This window comes from Bubalus kerabau, chromosome 5 (assembly GCF_029407905.1).
Source record: "Bubalus kerabau isolate K-KA32 ecotype Philippines breed swamp buffalo chromosome 5, PCC_UOA_SB_1v2, whole genome shotgun sequence".
Taxonomy (NCBI): Eukaryota; Metazoa; Chordata; class Mammalia; order Artiodactyla; family Bovidae; genus Bubalus; species Bubalus kerabau.
The window spans coordinates 50,240,112-50,254,565 of NC_073628.1; the positions used below are offsets into that span (position 1 = coordinate 50,240,112).

Genomic DNA, 14,454 nt, shown 5'->3' on the forward strand with positions numbered 1-14,454 from the left:
ATAAGGACATCTGGGCTTCCTAAACTTCTGATGAAGTTGTAGATGTCTTTTCTCTTCGTTCTCTGATTGAGGAATATCCCATCCCCTTTCTCTTCCCTCAAGAAACAGAGGAACTGTGTTCTGATGGGTGGGATTTAAAGCCCTATTTTCCACCCAACACATGCCTTTGTATTTCTACCAGGAAGTTGCCTGTATGTCTCCCTAAAAGTCCAGTATCGTGACACAGTGTCACTGTGTTGGACCTCAGCGTAATCGTGTTGTGACAAGTGTGAGGAAAGATTTTCCATCCCAAAAGGTTGATGTTTTCTTGCCTCTAGTGGATTTCTGATGCCATCATGAGGGCTGATGAGCACCGTGGATTTCCAGAGCCATCTGGGTGAACTCAGGGCAATTCCGGCCTTTCAAGGACAGATGGAGCCAGGCAGCGTCCTTGGAACCTACAAAGCAGTTCAAGGCCAAATCCTTGTGTTCTCACCTGCAGCTCATTGTCTCACGGGGCAGTCTGGGGAGGCAGCCAATGATGGGATGATGCTTACAGACACCAGCATTTTTCAGAAGACGAGATAATATCACAGGGAATCCCTTCCATTAAAAGCTCTGTTTTCTAGCCCAGCACTCTCAGCCGGTAATGATGGGTTTTTTTAAAATGTGCAAAGAGGTGTAATTTTATCTTCCCTTTTAATATACTCTCTTATGCAGGAAAATAAGCCAGTAGGCACCAGCGTTTTGCAGCTCATGGTGACAGACAAAGACTCCTTTCACAATGGGCCTCCCTTCTCCTTCTCTATTTTGTCGGGAAACGAAGAGGAGGCATTCGTGTTGGACTCGGACGGGATCCTGAGGTCAGCCGTGGTCTTCCAGCACACGGAGTCTCCAGAGTACGTGCTGTGTGTCCAGGTATGGCCTCATCCTCTACCTGTTGCAGGCCAGCTTTCTCCCCTACTACGGGCTCTGCCCCTTGGTTGTTTTTGTTTTTTTCTGTTGAGCAAGTCAACATAATTCATTACCGTGTAGGAGTGTTCCCCTTTTAATCTCAAATTCAATTTCACACCAATAAAAGAGGCCTCTGTGTGTGAAATTGAACAGGAAGGAAAGGAAGCATCTTTGTTGAAAAGGGACTTTCCTGTAGGGTGTGCTGGACTGACGGTCTCTGGCTTAAATCTGTATTCTGAACACTTCTGGGGCTCCATATGAGGCCCAAGGACAACTCACTGGTCAAGGTTTACTGCTTGGGAGTGGTTGTCATTTAGTTGCTAAGTCATGTCCCACTCATTGCAACCCTATGGACTGTATAGCCTGCCAGGCTCCTCTGTCCATGGGATTTTCCAGGCAAGCATACAGGAGTGGGTTGCCATTTCCTTCTCCATTACTTCTTGGTCCTGAGAAGTATTTCCCAGATCACCCCACTTGGGAAATGATCAATCCTTGTCCTGGTGTGATGAAGCTATTAATATTTCATGACCTCTGCTTTTTAAGAGACCTCTGCTTGAGCTTCCCAGATGGCACTAGTGGTAAAGAACCCGCCTGCCAATGCAGGAGACGTAAGAGACACAGGTTGATCCCTGGGTTAGGAAGATCCCCTGGAGGAAGGCATGGCAACTCACTCCAATGTTCTTGCCTGGAGAATCCCATGGACAGAGAAGCCTGGAGGGCTATAGTCCATAGGATAACAAAGTTGGACATGACTAAAGAGACTTAGCACACCACACTTCTTGGTAAGTTTCCCCAGAGAGGGGAAACAGGAACAGGGACTCGGGTGGCAGTGGCCTCCCAACATTTCAGCTTCCTCAAGGTCATGATGTTGAATGAAGGGAGACCAAGAGGTGGAAGTGGCAGTTACGGGAAGGGCATGAACAGAAGCAGGAAACGAGAGAGTGCCAAAAACCCCCTGGTTGCAAATGTTGCCAGTCCCAAGACGTGGGTCCCATCAGTGAGACTGAGTGACTGTTTTTTAAGCACAGTTGACACAGACAGCAACCTATTATTAATAGTGGCAATGATGAGAATAGTCTTTATATAGAGTTTAATTGTGTACCTTATCTCTTTGGATAAGTTATGGCTTACCCTACCCCACGAAACCTTTCAAATTAATGACTTTTGGCTTGACGCACATTGATAAACTCTTCAATTGTCACCCACTCCTTCAACAATATTATGTAAATGACTTTATATCACAGTTAGAGGTCCTCAAGGGCAAGGAGAGAGTTTTAGTACCTTCTCACAGAAGCTACTGGAGCTTCCCAGCTGGCACTAGTGGTAAAGAACCTGCCTGCCAATGCAGGAGATGCAAGAGACTTGTGTTCGATCCCTGCATAGGGAAGAGCCCCTGGAGGAGGAAATGACAATCCACTCCAATATTCTTGCCTGTAAAATCCCATGGACAGAGGAGCCTAGAGAGCTATAGTCCATGGGGTCGCAGAGTTAAACATGACTGACTGACTTGAGTGCATACAGAAGCCAGTACAGTTCTTTTCCTACCTTCTCTGCCTGTTAGCATATTTCACATCTCAGACTTTGTAAACACCATGGAGAGCTTTCTGCTACTTGTCCCTTATATTAAATTTACCACCGAGGCCCACATTCTGTCTCCAGAATGTCTCAGCGTGCATCAGGTATATACCCTTTGCAATCTCCCCCCTTTATTCTAAATTGTCCCATACTGAGACTATTGCAAAACCTCCTGGATGTTCCTCTGGCTTCAGCTTTATTCTTTCTGATCTATCTCTGTACCCTTTCCAGGCTAATCATTCCACTTTGATTATCTCATTCCACTAAACCAGAGGTTAACAGACTATAACCCCTGAACCACATCCTGTCTTCAACCTGTTTTTATAAATAAAGTTTTATGGGAACTCAGCCTCTCCAGTTCATTTACATATGCTCTGAGCTGCCTTCCTGCTGGAAGTTGAGTAGTTGATACAGATCATATAACCCCAAAACTTAAAGTATTTCTTGTCTCGCCCTTTACAGAAAATGGGTGCTAACCCCTAAACTAAAAACATCTGAGCTCCCTATTGCCAGGAACCTTGTGAATTCTGGCTTGTTCAGACACTGAATTTTAGGATTTTTAGGCAGACATGACTGTCCAGTTCTTCTTAGCCCACAGGACCATGGGTTTGTTACCTTACACCCAGTGGCTTCTTGCCTTTCTGGCCTCTGATCTTTGAGTGGGCAACCTCTGACCTATGGGGTCTGAACTCATCATTGTCCTTCAAGGCTCTACACAGTTTGACTTCAAGTTCAGTCCTATTTGCTAAATCCATCTCCCTGTAAGTGAATTTTCCATTCTAGCATCTCTGGTTCATATCAGTTCAGTTCAGTTGCTCAGTCGTGTCCGACTCTTCGCGACCCCATGATTCGCAGCATGCCAGGCCTCCCTGTCCATCACCAACTCCCAGAGCTCACCCAGACTCATGTCCATCGAGTGAGTCAGTGATGCCATCCAGCCATCTCATCCTCTGTCGTCTCCTCCCAGCATCAGAGTCTTTTCCAATTAGTCAACTCTTCGCATGAGGTGGCCAAAGTACTGGAGTTTCAGCTTTAGCATCATTCCCTCCAAAGAAATCCCAGGGCTGATCTCCTTCAGAATGGACTGGTTGGATAGTCCATTTTAAAAAGCATGTGGTTATGGAAATAATAAAGATAACAACAATCACATTAACTCTCATGCACCAGGTACTTCTGTGGGTCAGGTCTGTGCCGAGTATGTTGCAATCACGTGAGTCTTAATCCCCACAGTACAAGAATCCTGTGAAGTAGATAGGACTATTTCACTCAAATAAGATACAAAAATTGAAGCTTAAAGAAGTTAAGTGACTTATTCCAGGCCAGACACATAGAGGAAGAGCAAAGATTTGAACTCGGGTCCATGAGATGACCAAGCTCCTGCTTTCACACTGCCTTCCACATACAAGGACATATCTCCTGAGGTATCACCTGGCCGCCCCCATCCAGAGATGCCCACCCTGGGGCCCCAGCTGCTGCGAATCTGCCCTTTGCAGAAGTCCTCCAGCATTGACCACCTTCACGTTGTATGCGGCAGGTCCTCAGTTACGATCTGTCAGGGTGTTGGTTCTGTCAGTCCTTACAGAAAGAAGGAAGACAAAATGGCTTTTTTCAGGCTTTTCTCATTGTACCACCCTTTATTCTAAGCCTCCATATTGTGTCCTTCTCACTTGAAATAACGTTGTTTCTTAAATGTACAGAAAAGTGCTGTCTGGTCCCATGCAAAGCAAAGAAGCCAAAGACAACCAAGATTTCTCTTCTAAGTGGGAATGTCACTTTACGAGGCTCCCCTGTGGCTTCTGTCCTAAATTAAAACACAGCCAGTCTCTTTGGGGTACTGTGGATCTCACAGCACCCTGCATCCCTCTGTCCCAGTTCACCCCCACTGGCTTTATTACATTGACACATTTTATTCTCATAGCAGAGTGCACTTATGGGCACCAAAAGTGATAAATCACTCCTCTTACTTATATGTACATGCTCAAATTTTGTAGAATAATGACAAGGGATGGAGGGAGCAGCAATGTGGTTAAAGGAGCAGACACTTTCTATCTGGGTTATGTTGCTTTTTTAAAAGTTATCATGGGCTTTTGCCTTACTTCCTCATCTTCCCTCCCTGCTGGGTGATTTTAGGCGAAAGATTCTGGCAAGCCTCAGCAAGTGTCTCACTCCTACGTCCGAGTGCGGGTCATTGAGGAGAGTATCCACAAGCCCACAGCCATCCCCCTGGAGATTTTCATTGTCACCATGGAGGATGACTTTCCTGGTGGGGTCATTGGGAAGATCCACGCCACAGATCAGGATGTGTATGACGTCCTCACATTTGCGCTGAAATCGGAGCAGAAGAGCTTGTTCAAGGTGAACAGTCACGATGGGAAGATCATTGCCCTGGGGGGCTTGGACAGCGGCAAGTACGTCCTGAACGTGTCGGTGAGCGACGGCCGCTTCCAGGTGCCCATTGATGTGGTCGTGCACGTGGAGCAGCTGGTGCAGGAGATGCTACAGAACACCGTCACCATTCGCTTCGAGAACGTGTCCCCCGAGGACTTTGTGGGTCTCCACATGCATGGGTTCCGGCGCACCCTGCGCAACGCGGTCCTGACCCAGAAGCAGGACAGCCTGCACATCATTAGCATCCAGCCCGTGGCAGGCACCAGCGAGCTGGACATGCTGTTCGCGGTGGAGACGCACAGCAGCGAGTTCTACAAGCCGGCCTACCTCATCCAGAAGCTGTCCAACGCCAGGAGACACCTGGAGAATGCCATGCGCATCTCGGCCATCCTGGAGAAGAACTGCTCTGGGCTGGACTGTCAGGAGCAGCATTGCGAGCAGGGCTTGTCGCTGGACTCCCACGCACTCATGACGTACAGCACGGCCCGCATCAGCTTCGTGTGCCCACGTTTCTACCGGAATGTGCGCTGCACCTGCAATGGTGAGTGCGGTTTGGAGCATCCCCTCCGCTGCCTGGGCTGTGTGAGGCGGCTTGGGTTACCGTCCCCGCATGCACGTCTTAGTTCATTCACTCACCGGACCACCCACGATGTGCCTTCTCACCGTGAGAGATGCCGGGGCTGCGGGGTGATCAAGACAGGCTCAGCCCCCTTTTGGTGGAGCTTGGAGCTTATGGGCAGCCAGACATACAAGTGGGCGGGCATTGTCCCTGCAATGAGCATCCTTAGGGGACCCAATCAAGGGGGAAGTTTTCCTGAAGGGACTATTCTCTAGGTTGAGATGAAAGATAAGCAGGAATTAGTCTTTCTCTGTCCGACTTACTTTGCTTAGTATGATAGTTTCTAGGTCTATCTGTGTTATGCAGATGGCATTATTTCATTTTTTATGCCTGAGTAATGTTCCGTTACACACACACCCCCATCTTCTTTATCCATTCGTCTGTTGATCATAGATTGCTTCTGTGTCTTAGCTACTGTAAATAGTGCTGCTGTGAACATTGTATATGTACTTTTTTCAAATTAGAGTTTTCACCTTTTCCAGATGCATGCTCAGAAGTGGAATTACTGGATCATATGGTGGCTGTTTTTAGCTTTAGATTTTTAGATTCTTCAGATTCTGTTTTTAGATTCTCTGCAGAATCTCCATACTGTTCTCCACTGTGGCTGTATCATATGTCATGTGATATCACTTATATGTGGAATCTAAAAAAATGATAGAAGTGAACTCACAAAACAGAAATAGACTCACAGACATAGAAAACAAACTTATGGTTACGAAAGGGGAAAGGCAGGGGAGACAAATCAGGAGTTTGGGATTAACAGATACATATCTGTTGTTTATCTGCATATAAAACAGATAAACAACAAAAGATCTACTGTGTAGCACAGGGAACTGTATTCAATATCTTATAATAGCCTATGATGGAAAGGAACCTGGAAAAGAATATATATTATGTATATAAAACTGAATCACTTTGCTGTACACCTGAAGCTAACGCATCATTGTAAATCAAGTATATTTCCATTTTTTCAAAAAAGGAAAAGTAGTAACTAGATGTGTGAAAAAGGTAGTAGAGGGACAGCATTCCAGTTGAGAACATGTTTGTATGAGGCTTAAGGGCAAGATAGTAGCCTACACCAAGGGTGTTGAAAGAGCTTTCCGGTGATGACAAAGGAGACTTATGAGCAGTGATCGCACAAGAGCCATTAGGATGAAGTCCTAGAAATCATCCCAAAGCAGTGGGAGCCATCGGCTGGTTTGAGGTGGAGAAGTCACAGAATCAGGTCTGTCTTTCACGGAGAGCTTGCTGACTGCTAAGGGGATGGGTTAGATGGGCCGGGCCAGAGGCAGGGAAACACATTCAGAAGCTACCAGGGTGCGTAAGGGCAGCTGGGTTTGCTGGAGTGAAACCCGAGGGCCAGATGCTCGGGAGCACAACTGGGGTGGGCTCGGCTCGCAGAGCGGCGCAGGCGGGTGGTTCCTGTTTGTCGATGTAACTAGAGTCTCTGAACTTTGACCTTCCCTGCTCAGAGGCCATAGAGTCGACCACGGTGGTCAGCAAGAAGCATTGCTCGCTCCCTCTTTTTTTCTCTGACACGTGGTGCTATAAATTCACTGCCCTCGTCAAAGAAAATCACACCCGGCATTTTCCTAGCCAGTATGAACTTGACCCAAAGGGACTGTGGCCGGAAGAGAAGCCATCCATAAAACACCCCTTTAGATCATTGAGGACAGACATGGCCCTCACCCTCTCCCTTTGCAGAGAGTTTCGAGTTGCCCTTTGGAGAATGAGTTCATCAGAAAAAAGCCCTGGAAATCACAGCTCCCTCCAGGAGACCTTTCTGTGACCCCCACGCAGCCTAGAAGATTGCAAGCTACTCCCTCTGTGGTCCCCAGTGAGTTCTGTTTGTGTTTCCATCAGGTGGAGATGCAGTGATGTCCAAACTGTTGAGTATGTAAGTTAGCTCCAAAGTAATTCCATGCATGCATGCATGCTAGGGGAAATGTGTTTCTGGCAGATGCCACCAACATGCAGAATTTATGAATGCCAGCTGTCCAGACCTCACCTAGGTTCCCTTTGTAGGCAAATTGATTTATGCACCAAAGGTCTGCTAGAGCCTTCCTGCAGGGATTCACAGCACAGTTCAAAAGAGGTTCAAGACAGGACAGGGCGGACCCTGCAGGAGAAGCTAAACCAGCTAATTAATCCTTGCTCTCTGAAAGCTTGTTTCATTCAGTAAAAATCTGCGGTGGCAGCAATGTTTTGTGTTAGTCACTCAGTCGTGTCCGACTCTTTGCGACCCCCTGGACTGTAGCTCACCAGGCTCTTCTGTCCATGGAATTCTCCAGGCAAGAGCATTACACTGGGTAGCCATGCCCTCCTCCTGAGGATCTTCCCAACCCAGGGATCAAGCCCAGGTCTCCCGCATTGCAGGCAGTTTGTTTATCATCTGAGCCACCAGGGAAGCCCATCAGCAATGTCTTAGGTGCTGCAAATTCAAAGTGAATAAAAGACACAGTCCCTTCTCTCAGGAGCTGGCTGCTGCGAGCTCAGCTTTGCAAGTCCCCGTTTGCCTTAATAGTATTATAAGAAATGCTGGGGAGGAAAAAGGCACAGAGTCCCTGTCACAGCCAGAGGAAAGCTTTCGGTGACATTTAGATGAGACCAGAGACCACTTGTGTTCTGGGTTTTGAAGGATGAGTATGAGTTCATCAAGCAGAGACAGGCAGAGGGTAGGCTTGGCAGATTTTCTTTACAGCAGGGATTTAGAGGGGTGATTTTGTTGGAGAGAGGGATCTTCCTCTGCATCTTTCATGAGACACTGATGTTATATTTTATTTTTTTATTTTTATCTTTTGGCCACACCATGCATGGTATGTGGGATCGTAGTTCCCCAACCAGGGATCAAACCTGTGAGCCCTGCAGTTGAAACACAGTCTTAACCACTGAACCACCAGGGAAGTCCCCAGAGACACTGATGGTTTATTTTACTTTATTTTTTGATTTAAAGCAACAAGATCTTATTATCTCACAGTTCTGTAGGTCAGAAGTGCAGGTGGGTGCAGCTTGTCATCTGGTTCCTCTGCTCAAGCATTCACAAAGATGAAGTCAAGCTGTCAGACATCTGGGGCTCTCCAGCCAGAGGCTCAGGGGAAGAATCTTTTTCCAAACTCACTTCAGAGTTGGCAGAATTCAGTTCCTTCTGGTTGTAGGGTTAAGGATACTGTTAGTCTGCTATTAGTGGGGACCTCTCCCTGGTGGCTCAGCAGTAAAAGAATCTGCCTGTAATGCAGGAGATTCAGGTTTGATCCGTGGCTCGGGAAGATCCCCTGGAGAAAGAAATGGCAACCCCCTCCAGTATTCTTGCCTGAGACCCATGGACAGAGGAGGCTGGTGGGCTATGGTCCATGGGATCGCAAAGAGTCAGACATGACTAAGTTACTAAACGACCACCACTCTCAGCCTTAAGGCGCTCCTTAAAGAGACACTGATGTTTTAAATGCAGTGAGTTTCAAGGCGGTAGCCTTGCCCAGGACTCTTGTTCTCGAGTCCCCATAAACCCTTCTACTCATAGGAAACCCAGAATTCTGGAAGTTTTTGTGATTCAGTCCCAGACATCCCAGGAAGAGGCTTTCTCAATCTACAAGGGAGCATTTCCTGAGCTACTCTGCAGACTCAGGCCCACCTCTCAGCCTCTTGCCACCTTTAAGTCACTCGTGTAACTAAGCTGTAAAATAAAATACTGAATTTTAGTGGTAAAAGGACCTCAAAACACCACCTGGTCCAGTCCCCATGTTCAGCAGCTTTATATGATTATTTCCATTTTATAAATGCAATAGCTCCCTGCCTTGCCCAGGGCATAGAGCTGCTGAGAATGGCATACTGATTCAATGCAGTTTTATGTTGGGTCCTTGTTTTATTCCTTGCATCTTCAGAATAAGAGCTCTTCCATATTTTATTCTTGGGTCCTTGTTTTATTGCATCCTAAGAACAAGAGCTCTTCCATTTTGTATATGACTTATAACCCCGATGCTCTGTACACTATAAGAATATTCAGATAACCCCATTGTTCCTGACAGACTGATCACCAGTCTCACAGACCCATGGCAGGATGGCAGAGGGTCTTGGACTCCAGTAGGCCTGTGACTTACTAGAAAGGCCCACTACTGAGCCCTGCACTCAAATATAACAGGAGGCTTTGAGTGGAGCCCTGAGTCAATATGCATGTAGCCTGGTGACCCTAATTCTGGTGGTTAGGAAAACAAACTCTAATAAATCTCACAGCAAGATAAAATAGAAAAAATTTTCTGTGGGTTCAGGGGGTGAGCTCCTCGTTATAATACTAATAGTTCTCTCACTTTTCCAAAAGTACCATATCAAATGAAAATACAGTGAAAAACTGTTAAGGAAAGCATTAAGCATTTTAGGCATTTTCTCATATATTGGAAAGGAGAGATAATTGAAGTCAGTAAATACTCCTAGCCCACTCCCCCCCACACACACCATAGTGTTGGCTGCTGTTTAGCCTGGAAGGTTGGCAGATACAGTAAATGGACTTTCCAACCACTTGGTGGAATAATTAGGAGATAAACAGAGGTAGCGATCCTTTCTGGGCTGTGTAGAAATATTCATACAAACTTGGCCTCAGTAGTCTACCCTCTTCCCAGCTTCCATATCATCTTTCTCTCATGGAGACTTTTTTTGGGTTGAATTAACATCATTAATCATCTTGAACTAAAATGCTGGTTTGCTTTGACACAATGAAAGCAAGCTTGAAATTTAGTGCCGAAGAGGTTTATTACATTCCAGCCCCCATGGAGCATCATGTCTGAGCAGAAGTTTAAGGGTTCTGCTGTCCTGAGATGGCTCCTGGTAAACCTTGGGTGTTCAGGGGATGTTGGCACTTGGGTAAGAAAACCTGGGGAATGATAAACGCCCTTGAGCTCCGATGAGGAAATCAGAGGACAGAGTATTAGGGCAGTGGTGATGGTCCATTTGGGAAGATTTTCATTGATTTTTTAAAAATCTGATCTAGATACATATCAAAAAGGAGAGACACTTGTCCAAGAGAATGGACTTGCCCTGAGACCATTAGCATTTAAGATTGGTGTGTTTATGAGTGTTGGTGGAAGTGGGTGCCTGATTTGTCCAGTCTTGGTTCAGACATGGAACCCCGACTTGAAACTGAAGCTCTATTCAAATGCATGGAGCGTCTGTCACGGGTGAGCTCAGTGCTGTGGGGTGAGGTGTCAGCACTGGGCCCTCAGCCGGGGGCAGCCCACTGTCGGAAGGCTGTGCAGGGTGGTAGGAGAAGGCCTGAGGCTGAGGCCGCCGCCCTCGGTCTGAAACGATGCCTAGAATCAGACGGGACACGGGGAGGAGTCAGTCCAGGCTGGGGAGCTGTAGAGCCGAGCGATGGAGGTGAGAAGCCCTGTGCAACCAGTGCACAGGTGGAGGCAGGGACCAGCGGAGCAGCTCACACTTACTGAGCTGGACTGTTACTGTTACTGTACCTGTTGCTGCTTTGTCTTTCACACATGTGTAATTGTAGTTAACCCTCACAGTCACCCTAAAGGATAGGGATCATTAACTTTCCTCAGAAGTTAAGGAAGCTACAACTCAGAATGGCCCGTTGACTTGCTCGGGATCCCACAGAACTAGTGCAGGTCAAGCCAGGATTCACACCTGGCCGTCCCAACCCCTGTACTCTCCTACCTCCGCACAGGTTTGAGAAAACTTGAAATTAACTGACTCCCACTTCCCACGCACCTCGGCCATCCTATTTACTATCCTCCTGCCGCAGTAATGCAGCCGAGGTTTGAGCCCAGTCCTAGCACTCGCTACCTCTCAAGATGGACCTGAGACAGCTGGCTTCGTGGGCACTGAGTCTCCCTCCTGTGAGGTCACCCACTGCACTCTTTAAGCCACACGGAGCCTGACCTGTCTAACCCTCCCATACAAACCGCCTTCCAGACAGCTAAGGATAGTTACTAGGGCCCCTTGAATCCTCTTTTTTGAGACAAACAGCCTAAGGTCCTCTGTTCCTTGGCCATCAAGAATAGGAGCTAGAAAGAGTCATAGGTGGTGTAGTTGGAATAGAGAGCAAGCATAAAGGAAGGAGTTCTCTGTCTTACTTGGAGGAGTCCGTGAAAGGCACTGGAAGCAGTGACTTGTCCTGGGAAGGCATTTCTGAGAAGAGAAAGTAGTAAAGGAACATTTCTTTACTACTTTTATTTTCTCATTCACTCATCAGTGAAGCAAATACTTTTCCAAGCCCTGGATGGGCTGCTGGAGTTAGAGCAGTGAGTGAGGCTGACATGGTCCCATCCTCGTGGCCCATGAAGCAGCATCGTGACCTGGGCGAATGACAGGGAGCTCAGCTGGACTGGCTGGTGGAGAGACAGTCCCGAAAGGAACGTGCTGGGACAGGTCAACGGGCCTGCGATAGGCAGCCATGGTGACGCAGCCGCAGTGACGCACTTCTCACACGCACAGTAACGTCAAACCATGAAGGCTTCCACGAGGCAGGACTATACGTGAAACTCAGCCTTAACGAGTATTTAAAAAGCACGGGGAAATCTGAGATCGGGTTTACACTCAGGCCAGGACTGTTCATTCCAATTCTCTGAGGACAGAGCCCATAGTCCCACCCCTGAATAATTCAGTGTCTCTGAACCTTAACCGGATTTCCCTACAAACTGGGCAGTTTCTATTTCTCATTCATGTTAGATGTCTGTGTGCAGATCCCTTATCTTTAGCGTGCATGGAGTCCTGAAGGGCGTAGAGAGGTCTGGACGTGTCCACTGTGGAGGAGATACCAACCGCTTACCATGTGGATGATCCCTTATGTTCTCCGTCCACACACAGCGGCCCCAGAGAGGGTGTCCTGAATGAGACGGCCTTTGGCTAGATCATCCCAGAAAACAGGGCTGAACAAAGCAAACACCAATCAAGACGATTCTGTGCTTTGGAGAGAACCACAGGAAACCATTACAAAGCCAAGGGACCTTAGGAAAATATGTTTTAAAATTTCATGCAGGCCAGAAATTCTGAAGGGAGCTTACTGACGTATGTGGCATTGGCTGAGACATGGCACCTTGGCAAAGCATGTGAATTCAGGGTGTAGGATGTTTACCGTTAGTTATTAGATTCTCAGTATAATAAGGCAGAGATATAAATCAAGAGGTTGAATAAGCTCAAAGTGGCAGCAGTAATAATCATAGCTGGATACTAATACATTAGCCAAAGGTACAGACTTAACCCAGGGAGCCGAGGGAATTCTGGGGAGATAAGGCACATAGCTCAGTTGGTAAAGAATCCACCTGCAATGCAGGAGACCCCGGTTCGATTTCTGGGTCGGAAAGATCCCCTGGAGAAGGGAAAGGCTACCCACTCCAGTATTCTAGCCTGGAGAATTCCATGGACAGTCCATGGGGTCGCAAAGAGTCAGACATGACTGAGTGACTTTCACTAAGGCGAGGAGAGACATACATGGGGCAATGAGACCCTTCTAAAACCACGAGAGGATTGCCTTTCTCCTCCCTGCAGGTTCCAAAGCCCTGAGCTTCTGCTCGAGTGAATTACATTTTCAGCTCTGTGAAGGGTGACCGAAATGTCCACCCAAGCGAAGCTTTGGGAGGTGGGGAGCCTTGTGACGAGTAGCCACATCGTGTGCACACCCCTCCTGGTGGAGAGTCTTTGTGAAAAGAATCCCTCTGCCCAGGACAGTTATGAAGGGGCTGACCCCGCTGCACGTTGCCTGTGACACTGATTAACACAAAGTTCTCCCAAGCACATGGTACTTCATACCATCTGTCAGTTTACAAATCGTGAATCTGACCCAAAAAGGACAGCAAAGAAGGGATTATACTGGAGCTCAGATCTCTGCCATGTTTCCCAGTCAGGCGAGTGTCTCCAGTTTGGGGACCCTGTAGTAATTTGTTTTTACCCTCAATTTTTTTTTTCTGTACAAGTTGCTTTCACATACATTAAACCATCTAATGCTCACAAGTTTTGAAGAGTAATTATCCTCATTTTTCATGAAGGGGAAGCAAGACCCAGAGAAGTGAAGTGACCCCTTAAAAACTCTAACTGAAGGGCATATAGAAAATATATTAATGTATAATATATTTTAATAATATTAAAATTAATATTAATGTAAATATTAGACATATAATAATGTCTACTTCTAGTCTTCCAGCAGCCATTAATGTTGATAGGTCCCACACAGGAAATGCTTTGAATAACTAGTCAGGAACAACATTCAGGGCCGCCGCTTGTCAGCACCACACTGTCCCCTATTACACTGCCCTGCCTTCCAGAGGGGACCTAGGAGCGGGGGACAGAGATTTCTCTGTCTCCTTCCTGCTCTGACAGTTGCTAAAAGCACCAGATCCTTCTGTCCTGCCCTGACTCGCCACAAATGGCATCAGTTGCTTTGATAAAGGGGATGCTTCTCCCTTCATGCTCACCCTGGCCCCAAACTGATGGATGCCTGAAGGTATAGAGCATGTAAAGCTAGAGCCTGCACCCCCGGTGGACCTCTGTTCAGAGAGGAGAAGGGGACAGCAGAGGACGAGATGGCGGGATGGCATCACTGACTTGATGGACATGGGTCTGGGTGAACTCCGGGAGTTGGTGATGGACAGGGAGGCCTGGCGTGCTGCAGTCCATGGGGTCACAAAGAGTCGGACACAACTGAGCGACTGAACTGAACCGAGCAACCATAAACTTTGCAAAACAAGTTAACCCTTCCTCATCCATTGAAATCATGCTGCATTTTATGTTGCTAGAGATTTTAGGGCTTTGGCTGGGAAGAAGGTTGGTGTCCCCAGGACCCAGACCTAGAGACACAGGTTCAATCCCTGGGTTGGGAAGATCTGACATCATCTGAGGTCAAAGGACATGTGGCATTATTCAGGGTTGGTGTACAAAGGTCAAGTCCCTCTCATAAATATTTCAGAAAGGATCTAACTTCTTATCATAGCAGATAGAGA

The 14,454-nt window shown here is 47.1% G+C and overlaps 1 protein-coding gene across 1 annotated transcript in view; it reads left to right on the forward strand.

The window, feature by feature from the left end:
- FAT3 (FAT atypical cadherin 3) overlaps positions 1–14,454 on the forward strand; it is a 694,359-nt gene that overhangs the window by 634,856 nt on the left and 45,049 nt on the right. Inside the window, exons 19-20 of the mRNA XM_055581629.1 lie at positions 700–897; positions 4,639–5,437. Coding sequence (XP_055437604.1) covers positions 700–897; positions 4,639–5,437 — 997 coding nt within the window. The remainder of the gene's footprint in view (positions 1–699; positions 898–4,638; positions 5,438–14,454) is intronic.